Here is a 17984-nt window from a genome sequence, read left to right on the forward strand (position 1 = left end):
GATCAGTGTGCTTTATTCAAATGCAGGTGTGAAGCAGCAATCAAACGCAAAACAGACATAAAGTAACGTCTGTTGGTGAACATCCACCACTGAGCTCTGTTCAAGCAAAGCTAATAGTTCTAATGTTCTAGTTCTAGTTCAAAATTCATTCATTAAACAAGGGAAGACGTTTTTTATACATGGCACATAGTATTTATAATATATATATTTGTTTGTTTTATATAATCTCATACCTCAATACCTGAAAACTGAAATCATTTTGAGATCATAGTTTAGAGTAAATCTGGTAGATTTACATTTACGGCATTTATCCAGAGCAACTTACAATTAGTAGTTATAGGGACAGGACTGGAGCAATTTAGGGTTAAGTGTCTTGCTGAGGGACACAATGGTAGTAAGTGGGATTTGAACCTGGGTCTTCTGGTTCAAAGGCGAGTGTGTTACCCACTAGGCTACTACCACCCTGGTACACTGTTGTATTAGTGCATCCTACATCTAGTGTTAATACAGTACATGTGAATCAGCAGGAGGATGCTGGTCTGTATTCATGCATATTTACACTGATCAGCCATAACAGCTACTGAGCTGACAAGTTTGTGCTGGTTCTGCTTGAAAAATGTGGCACCTGCATTTATGTGGACGTTACTTTGACATGTACCAACTACCTATACTCCGTTGTGAATAAGTACATCCAACAATATACGACAGTATTCTCTGAATGGTTTGAGGAAATTTCAGATGTTGACTTGGCCTCCAAGTTCTCCATGTCTCAAAACAACTGAGAATTAGTGGGATGCAAAAACAAGTGCGATCCATGGAGGGACCTCCTCAAAAATAGCAGGACAAAGAAAATCAGCTACCTTCAGATGCCATGAAATAAAAAACCCACCTTTCTGTAGTTTCAACACGCAATGCAAAATATCCCACTTCCTTGCAACAGGTACTTGTAAAGCCTGAGAGTCTTATTTTCATCTTCTTCCGGTCCAACAGGGGGCAGCACTCCACCCACTAGGCCAGCGTCGGCGACACAAGAGAAGCAGCCGGAGATTGTTTGGCCGCAGGAGGAAGATGGCGTCGTCCAAGGTGAAGCAGGACATGCCTCCTCCGGGAGGTTATGGACCAATCGATTATAAGAGAAATCTGCCCAAAAGGGGCTTTTCGGGTTAGTATTTACGCACAGATCCGACGCAGCGATGAATGGCGTCTGTCCTCTGTAGCGGTAAAGGGGTCTGCTAGGCTAGCGGGACAGACTCCTCCGTGGACAGTAGGAAGGTGTCATCTGTACCACGTCCTCATTTCGCCCTCATATTGACACTAAGAAATGTTCTTACACCGCGAACATTTAGCGGCGCGTGTTAAGCCCACGGTGTCTAGAGCTCTTTGTACGACCGCGTGAGACTGGCGACAAGTGTCAGATCGATCGGTTCTCACGATGCATTAAAAGATGCATTCAACCTGTGCAGTCGGTGATTAGGTTCTCTGCACCCACGTACCTGTGGGATTGGTCGGGTGTGTGCTGCTTTCACAACCATCACAAAATTAGTCACGGCCTTTGCTTTGTAGTCCGATCATAACTTTACATTGTATATTTTTCTCTGTAAATTGTCATCACCATCAGTGAAGGATAATTTAACTGTGATTGTTGAAAGGTATGAGGCTGTGCAGGAGTGCTTTATTGAGGCATTTATTCATGTGGTGCGCACCATGTGTTGTACAGTGAGGATGTACAGTACAGGATGAGAGGGTGTACCACCTTCTCATTCAATATGATTTCTTTATTTTCTTGACCATTTACATTGGTAGATTCTCACTGAAGGCATCAAAAATATGAATGAACACATGTGGAGTTATGTACTTAACAAAACGTGTAGACCTGGCCTCCACAGTCACCAGACCTGAACATAATCGAGATGGTTTGGGGTGAGCTGGACTGCAGAGTGAAGGCAATGGGGCCAAAAATTGCAAGACTGTTGGAAAACCATTTCAGGTGACGACCTCTTGAAGCTCATCGAGAGAATGCCAAGAGTGTGCAAAGCAGTAATCAGAGCAAAGAAACTAGAATATAAAACATGTTTTCAGTTATTTCACCTTTTTTTGTTAAGTACGTAACTCCACATGTGTTCATTCATAGTTTTGATGCCTTCAGTGAGAATATACCAATGTATATGGTCACAAAAATAAAGAAAACACATTGAATGAGAAGGTGTGTCCAAACTTTTGTCCTGTACTGTACTTAACTAAGCATAAACACTATTATGAGTTCATTTGATCCCAGGTTTCTCATGAATTTACATTTTTCAGGTTATACCATGTTTGGCTTGGGTATTGGGATCATGGTGTTTGGATACTGGAGGCTCTTCCGGTGGAACCGAGAGAGGAAGTGAGTAATTGAACAGCAGTTAGTTCTGTAAGCGTGGCCCATTTTCTCATTCCTGTGGTCTGTTTTCTTTCTTTTCTTTTACAGACGATTGCAAATAGAGGACCTGGAGGCTCGGATAGGTCTTTTACCCCTGCTTCAGGCAGAGCATGATCGGAGGTGAGGCAGTTCTTTGATGTTTGTGGTGCACTGACATTTTCAATTTCCTTCTGCTCCTCAAAGGTGACTTGAATAAATGTCCTGAATTGTTGGTCAATCAAAACAATAATCAGATATTATAGTCACATGAAAATGTAATGGTACTACAAATCCATGGTTCAGTTCAATCTTTGTTTTCCCTGGGTTACTCCCTGTTTTCCGCCCTGTTACCCGCACATGGTATGGATTAACTTTGTCTGCTGGTAAAAATATTTGCTCAATTTTAGTCTTGTATCACATACAAGCACATGCAATGTAGTGAACAGAAGGATAAATATGTTATTTTCCATCTGCAGTGCTTAAGTGATTGTCATTGAGAAACATTGCAGCTCAGCACACGGTGCACACAACGAAATGTTGCTGGGTCCTCTGCATTTTAACCCATCACCTTGGTGAGCAGTGGGCAGCCATGACAGGCACCCGGGGACTATTCACTAAGCAGTGTTGCTTAGTGGTATCTCGGAGGATTTGACCCGCCAACCTTTAGATTACGTTTCAAAAAACGTAACCTGGCAAATAATGCAGCAATAACCTATTACTGCTGATCATTTTTTCCTGTGCAGGACATTAAGAATGATGCGTGAGAACCTTGAGGAAGAGGCCATAATCATGAAGGATGTTCCTGGATGGAAGGTAATCTTACTTACAATCCAGGGTGCATGAACTTAGATTTTATTAATTTGAATAATTTGTTTTACTTGTGCTCACTAACTTGCACTACAAAATACAAATGCCTGGTCCACAAACAAAACATTTTTGCCTGAACACGCTTTTGTCATTATACTTGTAACAGTACACAGTTTATACAGATACTACTGTAAAGTATTGACTTTTTTTTTTTTTTTTTATGGACCCATGTGTGCAGGTTGGGGAGAGTATGTTCCACACAGATCGCTGGGTGACTCCCATCACAGAGGAGTTGTACAATCTGCGACCACGTGAAGAATACATCCACAAGAAGTTTGGCTTCCTTAAGTATGTGTAGGCACTTCCTGTGCATCCCTCTGGCCTTTACCACTCAAGTCCTGTACCTGACTGACTGGGACATTCAGTGCTGGAGAATCCTTTACAAATTGTAAATGTTTAACATTAAATATCTTTTCTTTACTTATCAAATTGTCTGGTGTTATTTGTTTGCCATTATGAAAGCATATTTAAATATCATTGCTGTTGTGGAGGTTTGCAGGAAATATGAATGCAAATTATGAATCTCACAAAGTAAAAACCCCCATTGGAGTGTTTGTATATACAGGCTTGAGACTGATATATTTTTTAGCCCAGTCTCTTGATAGCTGACTATGATAGAGGACGATTTGTATAAGTATATTGAGTTATTGGATATAATGATATCTATTCCATTTTATTGAAATTCTGTGCTGTAAAAATTCTGCTCCTTTACTCCTAACTTCATTTACATTTATCCGATCCAGAGTGACTTACAATCAGTAGTTACAGGGACAGTACCCCTGGAGAAACTCATGTTTAAGTGTCTTGCTCAGGGACACAATAATAGAAAGTGGGGTTTAAACCTCTGACTGTGGTCTTCTGCTTTAAAGATAAAGTGTCTTCTGGTTCACCTATGAACCAGAAGATCCGGGTTCGAATCCCACTTACTACCATTGTGTCCCTGAGCAAGACACTTAACCCTAAATTGCTCCAGGGAGACTGTCCCTGTAATACTGATTGTAAGTCGCTCTGGATAAGGGCGTCTGATAAATGCTGTAAATGTAAATGTAAAGTGAAGTGATTATCATTGTGATGCAAAGCACATGGTGCACACAGTGAAATTTGTCCTCTGCATTTAACCCATCACCCTTAGTGAGCAGTGGGCAGCCATGACAAGCACCCGAGAGCAGTGTGTGGGACGGTGCTTTGCTCAATGGCACCTTGGCAGATTAGGATTTGAACCGGCAACATCCTTAAGTGCTAGGCCACCACTGCCCCTAGCCCATAGACCAGTGTGTTCCCCACTCAGCTACTACCATCCTACCTTCATTGCTTTAATACCTTGGGATAATAAATATCATGTGAAACTTACTGGTAGTCTATCACTATACTATATCAAGCCAATATTATCTTATTATTAAAGAAAGACAGAGACTGCACAGAGTTATCATCTTACAGACCAGTCTCTTTGCTTTCTGTTGACACAAAGTTATTGAGCAAAATCTTAGCAAATCGGCTTCAGATTCACATTGCCAATTTGCTCCACCCAGACCAAACTTGTTTTATCCCTCAGCGGCACATTTATTTTAAATTGCGTCCCTTATTTTACATTATGTATGCCCCAGCAGAGCTGAGGGAGGATTCAGAATTTTCTCTCTTGACCCAGAAAAAGCCTTTGATCAGGTAGAGTGGCAGTATATGATATCAGCTGAAGTTTGGGTACACATTTATCGACTGGGTTAAGATAATACATACAATCAACCATTGTCAAAACACATCTCAGCCTTTCAGATTATATAGAGGGACACAACAAGGTGATCCACTGTCCCCCTTTATTTTCGCCCTGATTTTAGAGCCACATTCGTTTTAGTAAGGAGATTAATTGCATTCTGTATGGAGATAAATTCTCCCCATAAATTCTTTGCCTATGCTGATGATGTTGTGTCAATTATTTCTAATCCTAGGATCTCTATTCTTTCTTTGTTAAAATGAACTGACACCTTTTCAGGCTATGTTTTCAGGCTGTAGAATAAACTGGAACAAGACCGAATTGATGACCATCTCTCCAAAAGTAAATAAATCCTTCATCTGCCCCTACCCCCTTTAAAATAGTTTTAGATAAATTTACCAGTCTGGTGGTATAGACCACAGATTTACATTTACAGCATTTTTTTTTCAGGCACCTTTATCCAGAACGACTTACAATCAGTAGTTACAAGGACAGTCCCCCTGGAGCAACTTAGGTTTAAATGTCTTGCTCAGGGACACAATGGTAGTAAGTGGGAATTGAACCTGGGTCTTCTGGTTCATAGGCGAGTGTATTACCCACTAGGCTACTACCATCCTACACCCTACTACTACCACAGATAAACATAGACTTTTGGAAAACCTTGCCCATCTCTACTGTAGGCTGTATCAATGCAATTAAAATGGTTGTGCTGCCCAGGTTTTTGTATTTGTTTCAGGCCATCCCAGTGTTCATTCCCCACAGGAACTTCAGGAAGCTAAACTCTCTTATCTCTTCATTCATTTGGTGTAACAAAGAACCTAGGATTTCCAGGAAGCACCTTTGTAAAGATTCCATTAACTAATATATAACCACAACTCTATTATTTACAATTCTTTGAAGAATTGGAAACAAGCAGCTGCAACAATAAAATGTCCCAAACTGTATCTGATCAGCCCCATATGCTGTAATGATGCCTTCTCACCTGCATTACAGGACTCTGTCCTTTCAGTCTGGAGAGAGAAAGGCTTGGTTCCAATTAGAGATGTTTATATGGAGGATCAGCAGGCATAAATCACACAGCCACAACATCAATTCATGCTGCCAGCCTCTCATTTCTTTCGATTTCTGCAGCTAGGACACTTTTTGAAATCTCACCTGCCACAATGGGACTCTAAACCTAAACATGCAACTATGGACAGATTGCTTTTAATAAACCCTCATGAGTGGGCCACTGTGTCAGTCATTTACAAGCTTTTGCAGGACCCCAGACAAACACCATCAGATGCATTCAAACAGGCATTGGGGATGAATTGGGAATGGTGATCACTGAGGAAGCTTGGGTGACTAGTTTATAAAACAGTTCAATTAATGGCAAGCATAACTTAATTGAATTTAAGGTGGTACACAGAATTCATTATTCTCCAGCTAAACTTAATGAGATTTTCCCAAACAGCTCACCAACTTGCAGTAAGTGGTCTAAGGATGTGGGTACATTGTCTCATCTCTTCTTCACCTGTCACAAACTCCAGAAATTCTGGGCATTCATTTTTCATCATATGTCTAAAGAAAACATGTTAAGGTAGATCCTCTTTTAGCATATTTTGGAGCCATAGATCAGAGTTCAACGTCAATCAGACATCAGACCCCCTCTATACTCTCCTAGGCCACCACTGCCCCACTGATAATAAGCCTTTGTTTGAATTGAATTGACCTGCCCTGCTGATGGTCTTAAAAGGCAAAACGGATGGCAATGCAAATTGCTACTCCTGCACAGGGCTATGTTTTCCTCTGGAATTTCTGTTCTGGTTGAGATGGGCTGGTTGCGAATTGAACAGAAATACAAGTAATGCTGTTTTTACATTCAGAGCTGGCCGAAGGCACGATTAAATTAAGCAGCCCTCAAAACCGCTTGAAATACTAAAACATTTTGATATAAAAAAAATAAGAATTATAATTGAAGAATTATAAATGTTAATCATGATGAAGCAGCAGTAATAGTTAAGCACAGCGGCTGGCCCTGCAGTGACGTACCTTCTACTGTTCTACCTACTTACAGACAACAGCCAACCAGCTGGCTTTCTCCATGTCCTGCTTCTAATTGGTTTGTTAGTGAAGTGCGCCACCTCGCAGCAACTCTGTGGGAAGGGGAGACAGGGACAGTGGTTTGTGTCTTGAAAAAAGGGGAGAGGGGAGGAGAGTAAAACTGGACTGAGAGCCAGGTGCACAGAACTGAAGAAGCACAAGGAGACAGAATTGGCCCCTCAGACTATTATCGCTGTCATCTGTTAGCGACTTGCATCCAGATCTTCTGCATCACTTTCTCTGAAGATGAGCCAAGGAACTACTGAAACACATGTGGAAACCAGAGAGCCTCTGCACTACCTCAGGTATGGAAAGAGAGAAAAGATCTGACTGGTTTTATCCTGTTATTTTTTTCAAGATTCCACTTTTCCCTCAGTGTTCCCTTCATTCTCATAGTATCTCATCCACTCACTAAAAGACAAAAAAGCAAAATCAGACTGTGACCTCTAAAATAATGTGGGTGACTGAGGTGGTATTTCCATGTAGAATGCAAAAGTTTTGGTTTGATCACATGGAACCAATAATGTCCTTTCCAGTCATTGTTATGGTTCTAAATGACTTTGGTTGCTGGATTTGGATGTTAATGAGTGCAACATCTGTATAAATGTAGAGACCCATCATCAGCAACAGTCTTGAGGGCCATTGCAATGCTGTTAAAGTCTTTTATTTTAATAGCTTCATTGATTATTAGAAGTCTTAGTAAATCTGAAGAGTTGTAATAATTAAAAAAACAAACAATAAAGCTTGCCTTCTTCACAGTATACAGTATCTAATGCATAACTGTAGAAATATCTCTCAATCATTTTGTAATATATCTATTAAAACAAATTTTTGTTCATGGAAAACAAATAATTTTCTCCATCTCCATCCATGCAGCATCCATACATCCAAGCATTTACATATGTAAGAAAGTAGTTTGTGAAGTGTTGTTCAATCAGACAGACCTTCAAAGCAGCATTACACAGAAATTATAGTTCTTATAATGGTTTCTTGCCATTTGAATGGTGGTGTGGAAAATAGCCTCACTGCTCCTAATTTCACCCTTTCATGCTCCCCTAAAAGATAACATCTGGTAAAACCACGCAGGATCCCTGCAAATCTTTTGCCTGCACTTCCCCTCTCCAGCTTAGTTCATTCATTATGCATGTTAAAGCTGTCGCTGGGCTGTGCTGATTGATTCAGCACTTTTGAATGTATTGTGATCACTGTGTGATCATCTATGTGGAGAATTTAGTTTATTGTACTAAATATATTACATATATACTGATTAGAGTGTATATTAAAACCACCATAATGTGCAGATCTCAATGGTCAGCATGGGTACTGTGACTGGGCTGCAGGGAGCTGTGATCCTCTTCTGACACCTCTCTATCATATTCAGCATTGAGGTGTCAGCACTCTGTACTACAGCAGCTCTTTCTATTGCCTTGGCTTTCTATGTCCGTTACTTGGGCATCCATGACCATGAACATGACACCCGCTAATTGTAGAGATGTTCTGAGGCAGTTGTCCAGCATCACCATCTGGCCCGTGAAATTCTTAATCATCAACTTGCTAACAAATATATCACACACCTTGGCTTGTTTCACAGTTTTAATGTTCTGGCTGGTGGGTCTATAATTTAGGCGTTTATCAACCATGTTATGACGGCAGTGCTCAAGAGATAAATATAATGGAATAAAACAGTGAATGTGAGTGTAATGGCTGTTTCTACTATTGCTCTAAAAAAAACCAATACATTTGCCAAAAAAAGTTTGATTGAGTAAATGAATAAAAGTAAGTTTTTGTGGAAGTAACTGTGACAGGTGTTAGGTCGATCCGCTCAGTGTGAGATGGGGAAGAGCGGATGAGCTTTACTCCTGCTGGCTGCTCATCCAGGAAGGGGCTCATCTTGGAAACAGGAGGTGACTGGATTACACACAGCCTGCTTCAAAAAGCCTGTGTCCCCTGATCCCAAAATCAGTTGTCACTGTCCCTTCAGGTCACTGTTTGCTGCTGAAACTATTAGTTATTTTAGAACATAATTTTTTCATTGTATTTCATTACATGTACTACTTCTGCTACTAATACAGATATTACAGAATGTATCCAAAAGGTCAGCTAATAAATCGCATGCATGAATATGACAACATATACCTGAACTCCAAGATAATTCTTCCTCAGAGTTATGTTGTCTGTGTCTCATTAAAGGTGTCTTCTTCTGCAATGTTCATGTCTCTAGTAAAAACGAGGCTGTAGCCATGGAATTGGAGCTACTGAGGGAATATCACTTTGGACCACAGCAACTGACAGAGATTTGGGGTCACGCCTGTGCCTGTGCCATCGCAAAGGTCTGTGAATCTTAGCTCTTTAAATAAATAAAGACATCACTACTGGAGACATAGAGATAAATAGGTAGACATACAGCTGGCCAGGCCATCTGAGGCTCTTCTTGTACTTTCACACAGGCCTATCCACTGAGGCATTTGGTTAAGAGGCAGCCCACCATACTGGTCATCTGTGGCCCGGGTGACAACGGTTGTGTTGGCCTGGCCTGTGCTCGACACTTGCGGATCTTTGTGAGTCTCAAGTTTAAAGAGGGGTGTATTGAATTCATTTTATCGATGGACAGGTTGCATACAATATATTTTGTGTACAGACCTGCACCTGTACTCCAGAATATATGCTCTTTGTCTGAAAAGTGTCTTCTGTTGTTGCAGGACTACACCCCCACTGTGTACTACCCTAAGCGCTCCCAGCAATCCTTCCAGCAGGACTTGACTGTGCAGTGTGAGAAAATGGACATCCCTTTCCTGTCTTACTTACCCACAGAGGTGAGTTGGGATAAATGTCCTACCAGCTCGGTAGGTAGGTAGCAATCTTGTCATATACAGTGCTTTGGCTATAGTTTCGAACTGTGTATATATACACACACCAGTGATTTTTGACCACAGAAATTATCTGTAGGATCGTTTGTTCATGTGCATTTATGTGCTGTGAACAGGTGCAGCTGATCAACGACGCCTATAACCTAGTGGTGGACGGGATAATGGGAGTGCAGACAGGCTTTCAGGATGCTAGAGATCCATTCGCTGGCATTCTCCTCACGCTCAAGACCATCAGCATTCCCATTGTCAGCCTGGACATTCCGTCAGGTAACACAGATATAGAACACTAATTTGCTTCAAAACTATATTATGAGCCCTCCAGTTAGGAATCGCATGGCCCCTTGTTATCACACACACATATTCACAGTAATAACTATGTAACATATGTGTAATAAATAACTAAGTTATTTATTTATTTACAGAGTTTTACCAAAGGTTGGAAATTAACATTATTATCCCTAATTAAATATATTGGGTATATTAAATTAAAACACTTTAATTTATATTCATAAGCAACGTTCATTTTGTAAATTAGTATTTAGGTTATTATTTTTGAGCTGGTGCTAACCAATGCGCTTGTTTACAAGCTTAAGGGCAGAGGTGTCCTCGTGATTTACATAAATCGATAAAACGACTTCGTCATTAAAACCATGGCCATCAGAAACATAATAAAAGGTCGTGTTTCATTTTAAATAAACTCATAAAGACACCTTGCACTGACATTGCACTAAAGAATAAATTCCCTGAATACATTGTCTATACTAAAATAAAAAAATCATTCACTTCACCTCTCCTACCCAAAATAATTACACGTATTTGTTCAAATTGTCAATACATTCATAGCAACAGATGGCTTCTGTTTCTTTTTGCCCTGCAGGATGGGATGTGGAAGCAGCAAACACAGATGGCATCAGCCCTGCTGTCCTCATCTCCCTCCTGGCACCTAAGAAATGTGCTGCTGGATTCCAAGGAAAACATTTCTTGGCTGGACGCTTTCTACCCTATGACCTGCAAAAGAAATATGAGCTGAACATGCCCAAATACCCAGGCACAGAATGCATCATAGAACTGACCAGCATCTAATCCCGGAATATTTACTAAAACAAGAACAACTCGGATGAATTAATCTTTAGTTTACACAGTCAACAATTAAACTCTGTTCTATTCAGAGCTAACGTGACGATTCTTTAAAAGGTAATGTCTTTCAACAGAAAATAAAAATCAAACTTCCAGTGTGTGATTTTTCAATTTATTAAATTACCAGCACATGGTAAAGATACACATTCACAATTCATCCATTCAGAAGAAGTGAAACACAATCATCCTCTTACTTTACTTTAAAAAAGCTACGATTGAATCGAATGCTGCTTTAGAAATTATGCACCCAGATGAAAAACAAGGCATCAGATGACTTCATTTGAATGATTTTTTTAGAGGAAAGGAACTGATCAAGATGAATCTTCCACATACTTCAGGGATTCTCTACATAGGCTATTATTTTCCCATACTGCAAAAAAAAACCAAAACATTAGATTGAAATTCAATAAATTGTGCTGTTAAACTTTATTTCTTCATTCACTCACAGTGTACGCACCTTTTAAACTCTCTCTCTCTCATACACACACAATCCTCACAGAGCATCCATTCACCCACAGTAGCATGTGCACAATATGCAAATGTTTATATGCATGTTTACATGTACTGATGCAGTTCAACTGCAGTAAACACCATAAGCAGTACAATATCTCACATGATTATAAAACACACAAAACACACTATAAGCAGTGTACCTGTACCAAAGCCTCTTGGCATGATTGTACGAGCCTTCCACTGTAACTACACAGTCTTACGTTGATCTGAAGGTGAGTAAAGGCATCACTGGGGAACATTTAACCTATAGAAAAAAAGAAAATGGAGATTCCCTTAGTCATGCAAGAGGCAAAATGTAAACTGTCATTTTTTGAAAAGCATGCCTGTGACAGACTTAAACACATGGGGGAAATTACGCAATAACAGGTGAATGTGAATTCAGAATAATGACTAGCGTTACATTCCAACAACGAAAAGGCAACTTTCAAGAAATTTGGCTGCTCTTCCTCAATGATCACTTGGGCACATGAATGGTGTCTGCATTTTCGTTGCAAAAAAAAAAAAACACAGAAAATGGACAATTTCAAACAGGGATTAAGAGCCAACGTAAGCGGTTTAGAACAATAAATCAAAGTGCATTTTCAGAACTGACATGAGGGCAGATGAGTGCAAACGGGCAGCCAGATCAGATTTTACTCTCAGCATCCAAGGACCTTGAGTGTCTGTGAACTCAAACGTAGCCCCAGATCAGCCAAGACTAGGACCACTAGTTTCAGGACACCATGCAGATGTGCTTCAATCGAGATAGAAAAGGAGGCCAGGGGATGGGACACGGCAGGTCATTCTCCCAGTAGAGAAGGGAAAACTTAAGGCAAACACTCACAGCACTACGGAAATGGAAATGAAACTCAAGTCTGACAAAATTGTGAACAGGAGAGCAAAGGGATGGTCTTTACCTCACGCCATGAGCCTTACAGAAGCTCTCTTTCCTCATATGACACTTTTGCGCACCACAGGGAACTTCATGGAAGGCCTGATAACTTCATTCTCCAAGCACTTGCAGCCTTTTGAGTTTTATGCTTACTCATTTTCTCCCCTCCAAACTTTTCGTGCAGGAACCTTTAGAGGCAATGAACAACCTACCAAGGAGAAGTTCTACCTAATGTGTTTAGATATGTTTTTTTGTGAAGGAACCAAATAAATTAAGTTTTGGTTTAGGACAAAATCTTCCATGTGCAAATTGCAATTAAAAAAATCCTTCATTGCTTTTCCATGAGCAACTTTTCAGATATCTGGTATCAGGGTGTTTTCAAATATACTCAAAATCCAGGAAGAAAAAACATTCTGTTCTCCAAAACAATACAGATCAATGGAAGGTTTTCAAAATGGGAACTGGAGCAGCTTTCCTGATTTTCCACTTTACTTTGGAGAGCACACCAGACATGGGGAGAATTCTGGGACAACTTAAAAAATGTCCTAAAAGAAATTGAAAACACCCTTGATCTTTTTAACTTTATATACAGTAGGTCTTTACAGACCACTGAATTTTCACTTTCTACAGTCTACACTTGCTAAATATCAAAGCCTATTCTGAAATTCTGTACATCACAGTTTCTTCAAAAGGCACAAGAAAATCACAGGATTTTCAACAGGTCGGTCATTTAATAGACTCCATGAAGCCAAGAAAAGGGAGGGGGGAAAAAAGTATTGAAATGCTGTCACATAACAGAGAGCACATAATCTATCCCAACAGGGATAGGGAATACTTGATAAAACAATATATTTTTACATTTTTCTTTTATATCTCTTCAGTTCATAGGAACAGCACAATAAATAAAATGTTTTTTTAAAGCCAGAGGTTGGAGTAGCTCACGGATACTTCAGACAGACTCGAGTGATGTGCAGCATGAGAGCAGCCGTGGAGGGCTGGAGAGGTAGGCCTTCAATTCACCAGTCTGAAAGGAAGCCACTTTTTGGATATTGGTCATGGACAAACCCCTGCCTAAACTTATCCAAATGCACCAACTACTTGCTATGTTTTGCTAAATATTCAGCGAATAGGAATCGAGGAAGTTGTTGGAATTGGTACAATTCCAGGTTTTCAATACAGTGCTACTGTTATACCACCACAAAGGGTGGTGGCTGATCCTGTCAGAATGTTGCCAAAGTAAAGTTAGGCGTTAGGCCACAAATTTCAATACGTGTTAAAAAAAAAAAAAAAACTTTAGATGGACAAATTTCTGATTGTGTGTTGATTTATTAATGCAGATAATTGTATCTGCCGAACCAAAAATAATGTGTGATGACTAGATAAACGAACCCACAGGTTTAAAGGTGCCACATATATCATCTGAAGATGCACTCCTTGGGTTCGTCTACCTTGTCTTTTAGTGCAAGTGTCGCAATTCAAGATAGTATTCATTTTTAGTCAGGAATTCTATTACAGATGTAAGGGATCGATTTGCTCAAAGAGGTTTAGAAACATAAAGGCAAGGTCAACATTTACATAGGCTAAACTCAAATTAACACAAAAAGGGCCTTAAAGGGATTTTCACTTTTGTTGTTGAAAAAAAAAAAAAAAAAAAAAAAAAGTCTAGTTGTACGTACCATAGCCATCAGAGCTGTCTCGATAAGAACCTCCAGAACGGTCACTATAGCCACCAGACTGTGCACTATAAGACAATAACCAACTATTAGTTGCACAATTTAAAGTAAAATCTAAATGTTGAAACACAATGTTTGAGAAGTTAACACAATGAAGACTGAAGTGTAATTATAACTCTGTCCAGCCAGTAAAAGGATCCTGCTTAGCAATGTGAGCCGGAACTGTTGACTGGCAGGGAGCCATTTACACTGAAACCGAAGACGACACAGAGGACTAATCCTGTGCTTAAAGGGACTAATACTCTATTTTTAACAGTCAGCTCACCGGCTATTTCCACTGTATCCTCCACCGCCCCCTGAAGAGTAGCCACCTCCGCTGCTACGACTGGAGTAGCCACCCCCACTGCCACCTCCATAATTCCGGTCACTGCTTCCATAGCCACGGTCTCCACCTCCGTATCCACGGTCGTCGCTCCCGTATCCTCGGTCGCCGCCTCCGTAGCCACCTGTGAAGGAAGAGTTGTCCATTACATACTGGCACAACACCAATACACTACATTTTTCAGGTCCCACCTTTACCTCTGGCTCCACCCCTTCCCCTTCCTCCACGGAAAAATGGTCCACCTCTCCTTCCACTGCCCCCACGGTAACTGCCACCTCCTGAACGGCCATTCCCAGGCTTCCCGGCTTCATCTACACGGATGGTTCTCCCATCAACAGACTGTCAGGAATACACAAATTATTCATCCGCAATTAGATGCATTATTAATTTTACAATCTCAGGACTCAAAATCCTTACCTTCCCATTCATTCCTTCCAGTGCATCTTTTGCATCATCAGGATTCTCAAATGTGACAAATCCGAACCCACGGGATTTGTGGTTTTCCCTGTTTCTGGCAACATGAACTAAAACATAGAATCAAGAGATGTGGGACAATCATGACTGTGAAGATAAAAGTCTCAGATTAAGAAAAAGATCAGATTTACACTAAAAAGAGACAAGTGTATCTCACCATTTGAAATGACGCCATACTTGGAGAAGGCATCTTCCAATGACTGCTCAGTTGTGTCGAAGCTGAGTCCTCCAACAAAGAGCTTCCCTTCGTCGGACATGCTCAAGCCTCAAAACAAACGGAGAACAGCAATTAGGTCCAGTTCATAAAACCGAAAAGCCAAGAGAGAAGAGAGTAAAGGTCGATTCCCAGGCTGGAAGTGTCAGGTTCAGGCCCGGATTATGTGAAGTAGGTCAGCGGCGGCCGGTTGGAACACAACTGCGCCACAGACCCGTCTGACATCTTACAACAAACAAACAAACAAACAAACAAACAAACAAACAACCGTGCTACACACTCCACATGTCAACACCAACAACACCGCTAACGCCATTTAACAGCGACGTCAGCAAAAGCGCCTCAAGCTGCGCAATCTGCATTCGATTCGAGAGAAACATATTATTCATTCAAAAGCACGACTTGCATTATTGGCTTTGTTTTGTAAGCGTGTAAAATGACTACCTGTCGAGGACGAGCGTGTAATGGTTGACGATGCTGCTCTGGTTCTTCTTCTGTCTCCTCCCCCAGCGTCCTACGGCGGATGCCGAGACAGCAACAGCGCCCCCGGTGGCCGGCCGGAGAAACGAGCGTCAACGCAACACTGTCGGAATACGGCATTTCTCCACTTGTCACCACGCCGTTATACAAAGCAACTTACAATCAGCAGTTACAGTGACAGTCCCCCCGGAGACACCCAGGGTTAAGTGTCTTGCTCACGGCTCATGGGCGAGTGTGAAATTTTTATGTTTTTTTTTTATGGCAACAATATGGCATGAAACAAAGTGCTTGAAAAACTATTTATTAAAATGATCTATCTGAAGAAAAAGCTCATGAATCTTAGGTAATTTATTCTCAAACTGTGGTATGCATAGTCATCTAGTAGTATGCCAGGGCTCTCTTCAGAATCAGAATCAGAATCGTATTTATTGGCCAAGTAAGTGCAAGCACATACAATTTGATTCCGGTAGACGGTGTCTCTCAAGTACAATGTAGGAAAAAACAACAACAACAAACAACAACAACAGGGTTTTATACAGGGTTGTTTCACACAAAAAAGCCTCTGCCCTGGGGTAGGTCCATGGTGGACAGGCACAGGAGGTTAACCGAGCTGTTTGCTGGACGTGTGCATCTTCATTCGGCCGCCAGGGGGCAGTGTTCGACAGCGGTGGACGGTTCATGAGCCTCACACACCCAGTGAGAACCAGAGGAAGGTAAGTGGCAGGAAACTGTTAATGCCAATTAGCAGAGGAAGGCATTAAGTACACATAAATTGCTTGGATATTAAGTGCTAAGTGAACTGCCCATAGTCGTTTACGGCGGAGCGAACATGCAGGGAGGTACCTGAAGACAGGAGAGTGTTTAGGAGCACACTGATGATCACTTGAAGTAACGCTCAGCTGTAATGTCTGGAGGAGAGCACCACTGCTATTCCAGGCTTGTTGACACAGCGACAGTGGGTGAAGTGTTGGGGCTGAACTGTGTGGCAGTCGTGAGGGGTGACACCTGCGTGGGAACGCCGTGTTAAAGCTTTTATCATGTGTCCCAGGTTTCCAAGGTTAACTGCAATCATAAATCAAAGAGATGTGTCACTGCTGCCTGGAATCTTCACTGCGTCGCGTCACATGGAAACGTTCCATTAAAACCATAAAATGTTCATGTAAAACTATGTATTTATATAATCAAGTTAAATTAAGCTAATAACTCATTCTAAGAATTTACAGCAGACATTCAAGCAAACGATGAAATCAGATGAAATAGGTAAGTATTTAAAAAATCCGTCAGTGTTGTAATTTAGAGCTCAGATCTACTTTATGGATAGTATGTAAAATAAAAGGCTGCTTTCATCATGTAGTACATGCAGAAATTCACCACACAACACACATTGTCAAGCTTTTCCATGTGCAAGTTTTTTGGTCAATGAATGTTTGCTCAAATGTTTTTTTTTTTTTTCCTTCAATGGAATAGATAGAAATTTCTTTCTTTTCTTTTTTTTTTTGGCATTTTTGAGTTACGGGTCATACGACGGACAAAAACAGACAAAAAATGCACAGGCAGCCCAATACGATTTAATAACCATGGAACATTTTGTGGGTATAAAGATTGTTGCAGATTTTGCTGCATCTGAAATCCCCCATCAGTATTTTTTTACTTGATGCGTGGTCTGTTGATTGATTAGAGTGTTCCTGCTTCCATTTTGGGGAAATGGCACCAAGTGAGTTGTTGGTAATGTAGCTCATGCTGAATGTTTGTTCAAAATAACTTGCTTGGTGGTGTGACAGGTTTAGCAATTGCTTTTCCACTTTTGTTGAGTTCTTGTGTGTACAAACATGTGTCGAGACACCAGCATGTTCTGGACTCTCCAGGTTGAGCCTGCAGGACAGCTTGGGGACTCCAGGCCTGTTTGTGAGCACGTATGAGTTAGGATTAGAGGAAAAGAGCTGATGTGGGGGAGTGCACACACACACACACACACACACACACTTACACAGAGGCGAAGGACATTTTGTTCCAGACAAAAAGAGCAGGCTGCAGACCGCCTCCGCCTGTCCGCTGCGGCCCACCAGCCTGTCTCTTAGCCTAATAACACCAGCGGGCTCGGCCCACTCCAGGACTGCCGACACACACACACACAGCCCTGACGAAAAAAGAAATAAACCCAACATTGCCATGGAAACGCCTCTGCACTCTCTATCTGTTCCTGTCTCTCTTGTTCACACACACAGACACACACTGAGGACGCAAGACAGGGAGATGTGTGTGGGATGTGCTGTTTTTCACGGGTGAGAGCACACAGGTGAAGTACTGTAGGCTGTGTGCTT

The 17984-nt window shown here is 41.1% G+C and overlaps 3 protein-coding genes across 7 annotated transcripts; 2 read left to right on the forward strand and 1 right to left on the reverse strand.

Moving 5' to 3' along the window:
• The first annotated feature begins 1019 nt into the window (after positions 1-1019).
• Positions 1020-3686, forward strand: ndufa13 (NADH:ubiquinone oxidoreductase subunit A13). The gene is made up of 5 exons (XM_028978404.1): positions 1020-1162; positions 2302-2380; positions 2465-2536; positions 3139-3208; positions 3441-3686. Exons 1-5 carry the CDS (start codon positions 1069-1071, stop codon positions 3558-3560), a joined length of 435 nt encoding a protein of 144 aa, XP_028834237.1. The 5' UTR covers positions 1020-1068; the 3' UTR covers positions 3561-3686.
• Positions 3687-7098: 3412 nt separating this feature from the next.
• Positions 7099-11148, forward strand: LOC114789219 (yjeF N-terminal domain-containing protein 3-like). Its single transcript, XM_028978395.1, has 6 exons — positions 7099-7357; positions 9274-9382; positions 9500-9610; positions 9752-9865; positions 10036-10186; positions 10797-11148. The coding sequence occupies exons 1-6, from the start codon at positions 7299-7301 to the stop codon at positions 11000-11002; spliced, it is 750 nt and encodes a 249-aa protein (XP_028834228.1). The 5' UTR covers positions 7099-7298; the 3' UTR covers positions 11003-11148.
• A 3-nt stretch (positions 11149-11151) lies between these two features.
• cirbpa (cold inducible RNA binding protein a) lies at positions 11152-15754 on the reverse strand. 5 transcript variants are annotated; one of them, XM_028978400.1, is made up of 9 exons: positions 15628-15754; positions 15127-15234; positions 14913-15019; positions 14687-14834; positions 14439-14619; positions 14117-14181; positions 12466-13464; positions 11710-11813; positions 11155-11426 (listed from the first exon to the last, which is right to left on the reverse strand). In XM_028978400.1, the coding sequence occupies exons 2-7, from the start codon at positions 15224-15226 to the stop codon at positions 13457-13459; spliced, it is 609 nt and encodes a 202-aa protein (XP_028834233.1). In that variant the 5' UTR covers positions 15227-15234; positions 15628-15754; the 3' UTR covers positions 11155-11426; positions 11710-11813; positions 12466-13456. The 5 variants fall into 5 exon arrangements, with proteins under 5 accessions (XP_028834235.1, XP_028834233.1, XP_028834232.1 ...); XM_028978402.1 differs by lacking the exon at positions 12466-13464 and having other exon boundaries at positions 11152-11426; XM_028978399.1 differs by having other exon boundaries at positions 11710-13464.
• Positions 15755-17984: the final 2230 nt, after the last annotated feature.

Source organism: Denticeps clupeoides, chromosome 4 (genome assembly GCF_900700375.1).
Source record: "Denticeps clupeoides chromosome 4, fDenClu1.1, whole genome shotgun sequence".
NCBI classification, from domain to species: Eukaryota; Metazoa; Chordata; class Actinopteri; order Clupeiformes; family Denticipitidae; genus Denticeps; species Denticeps clupeoides.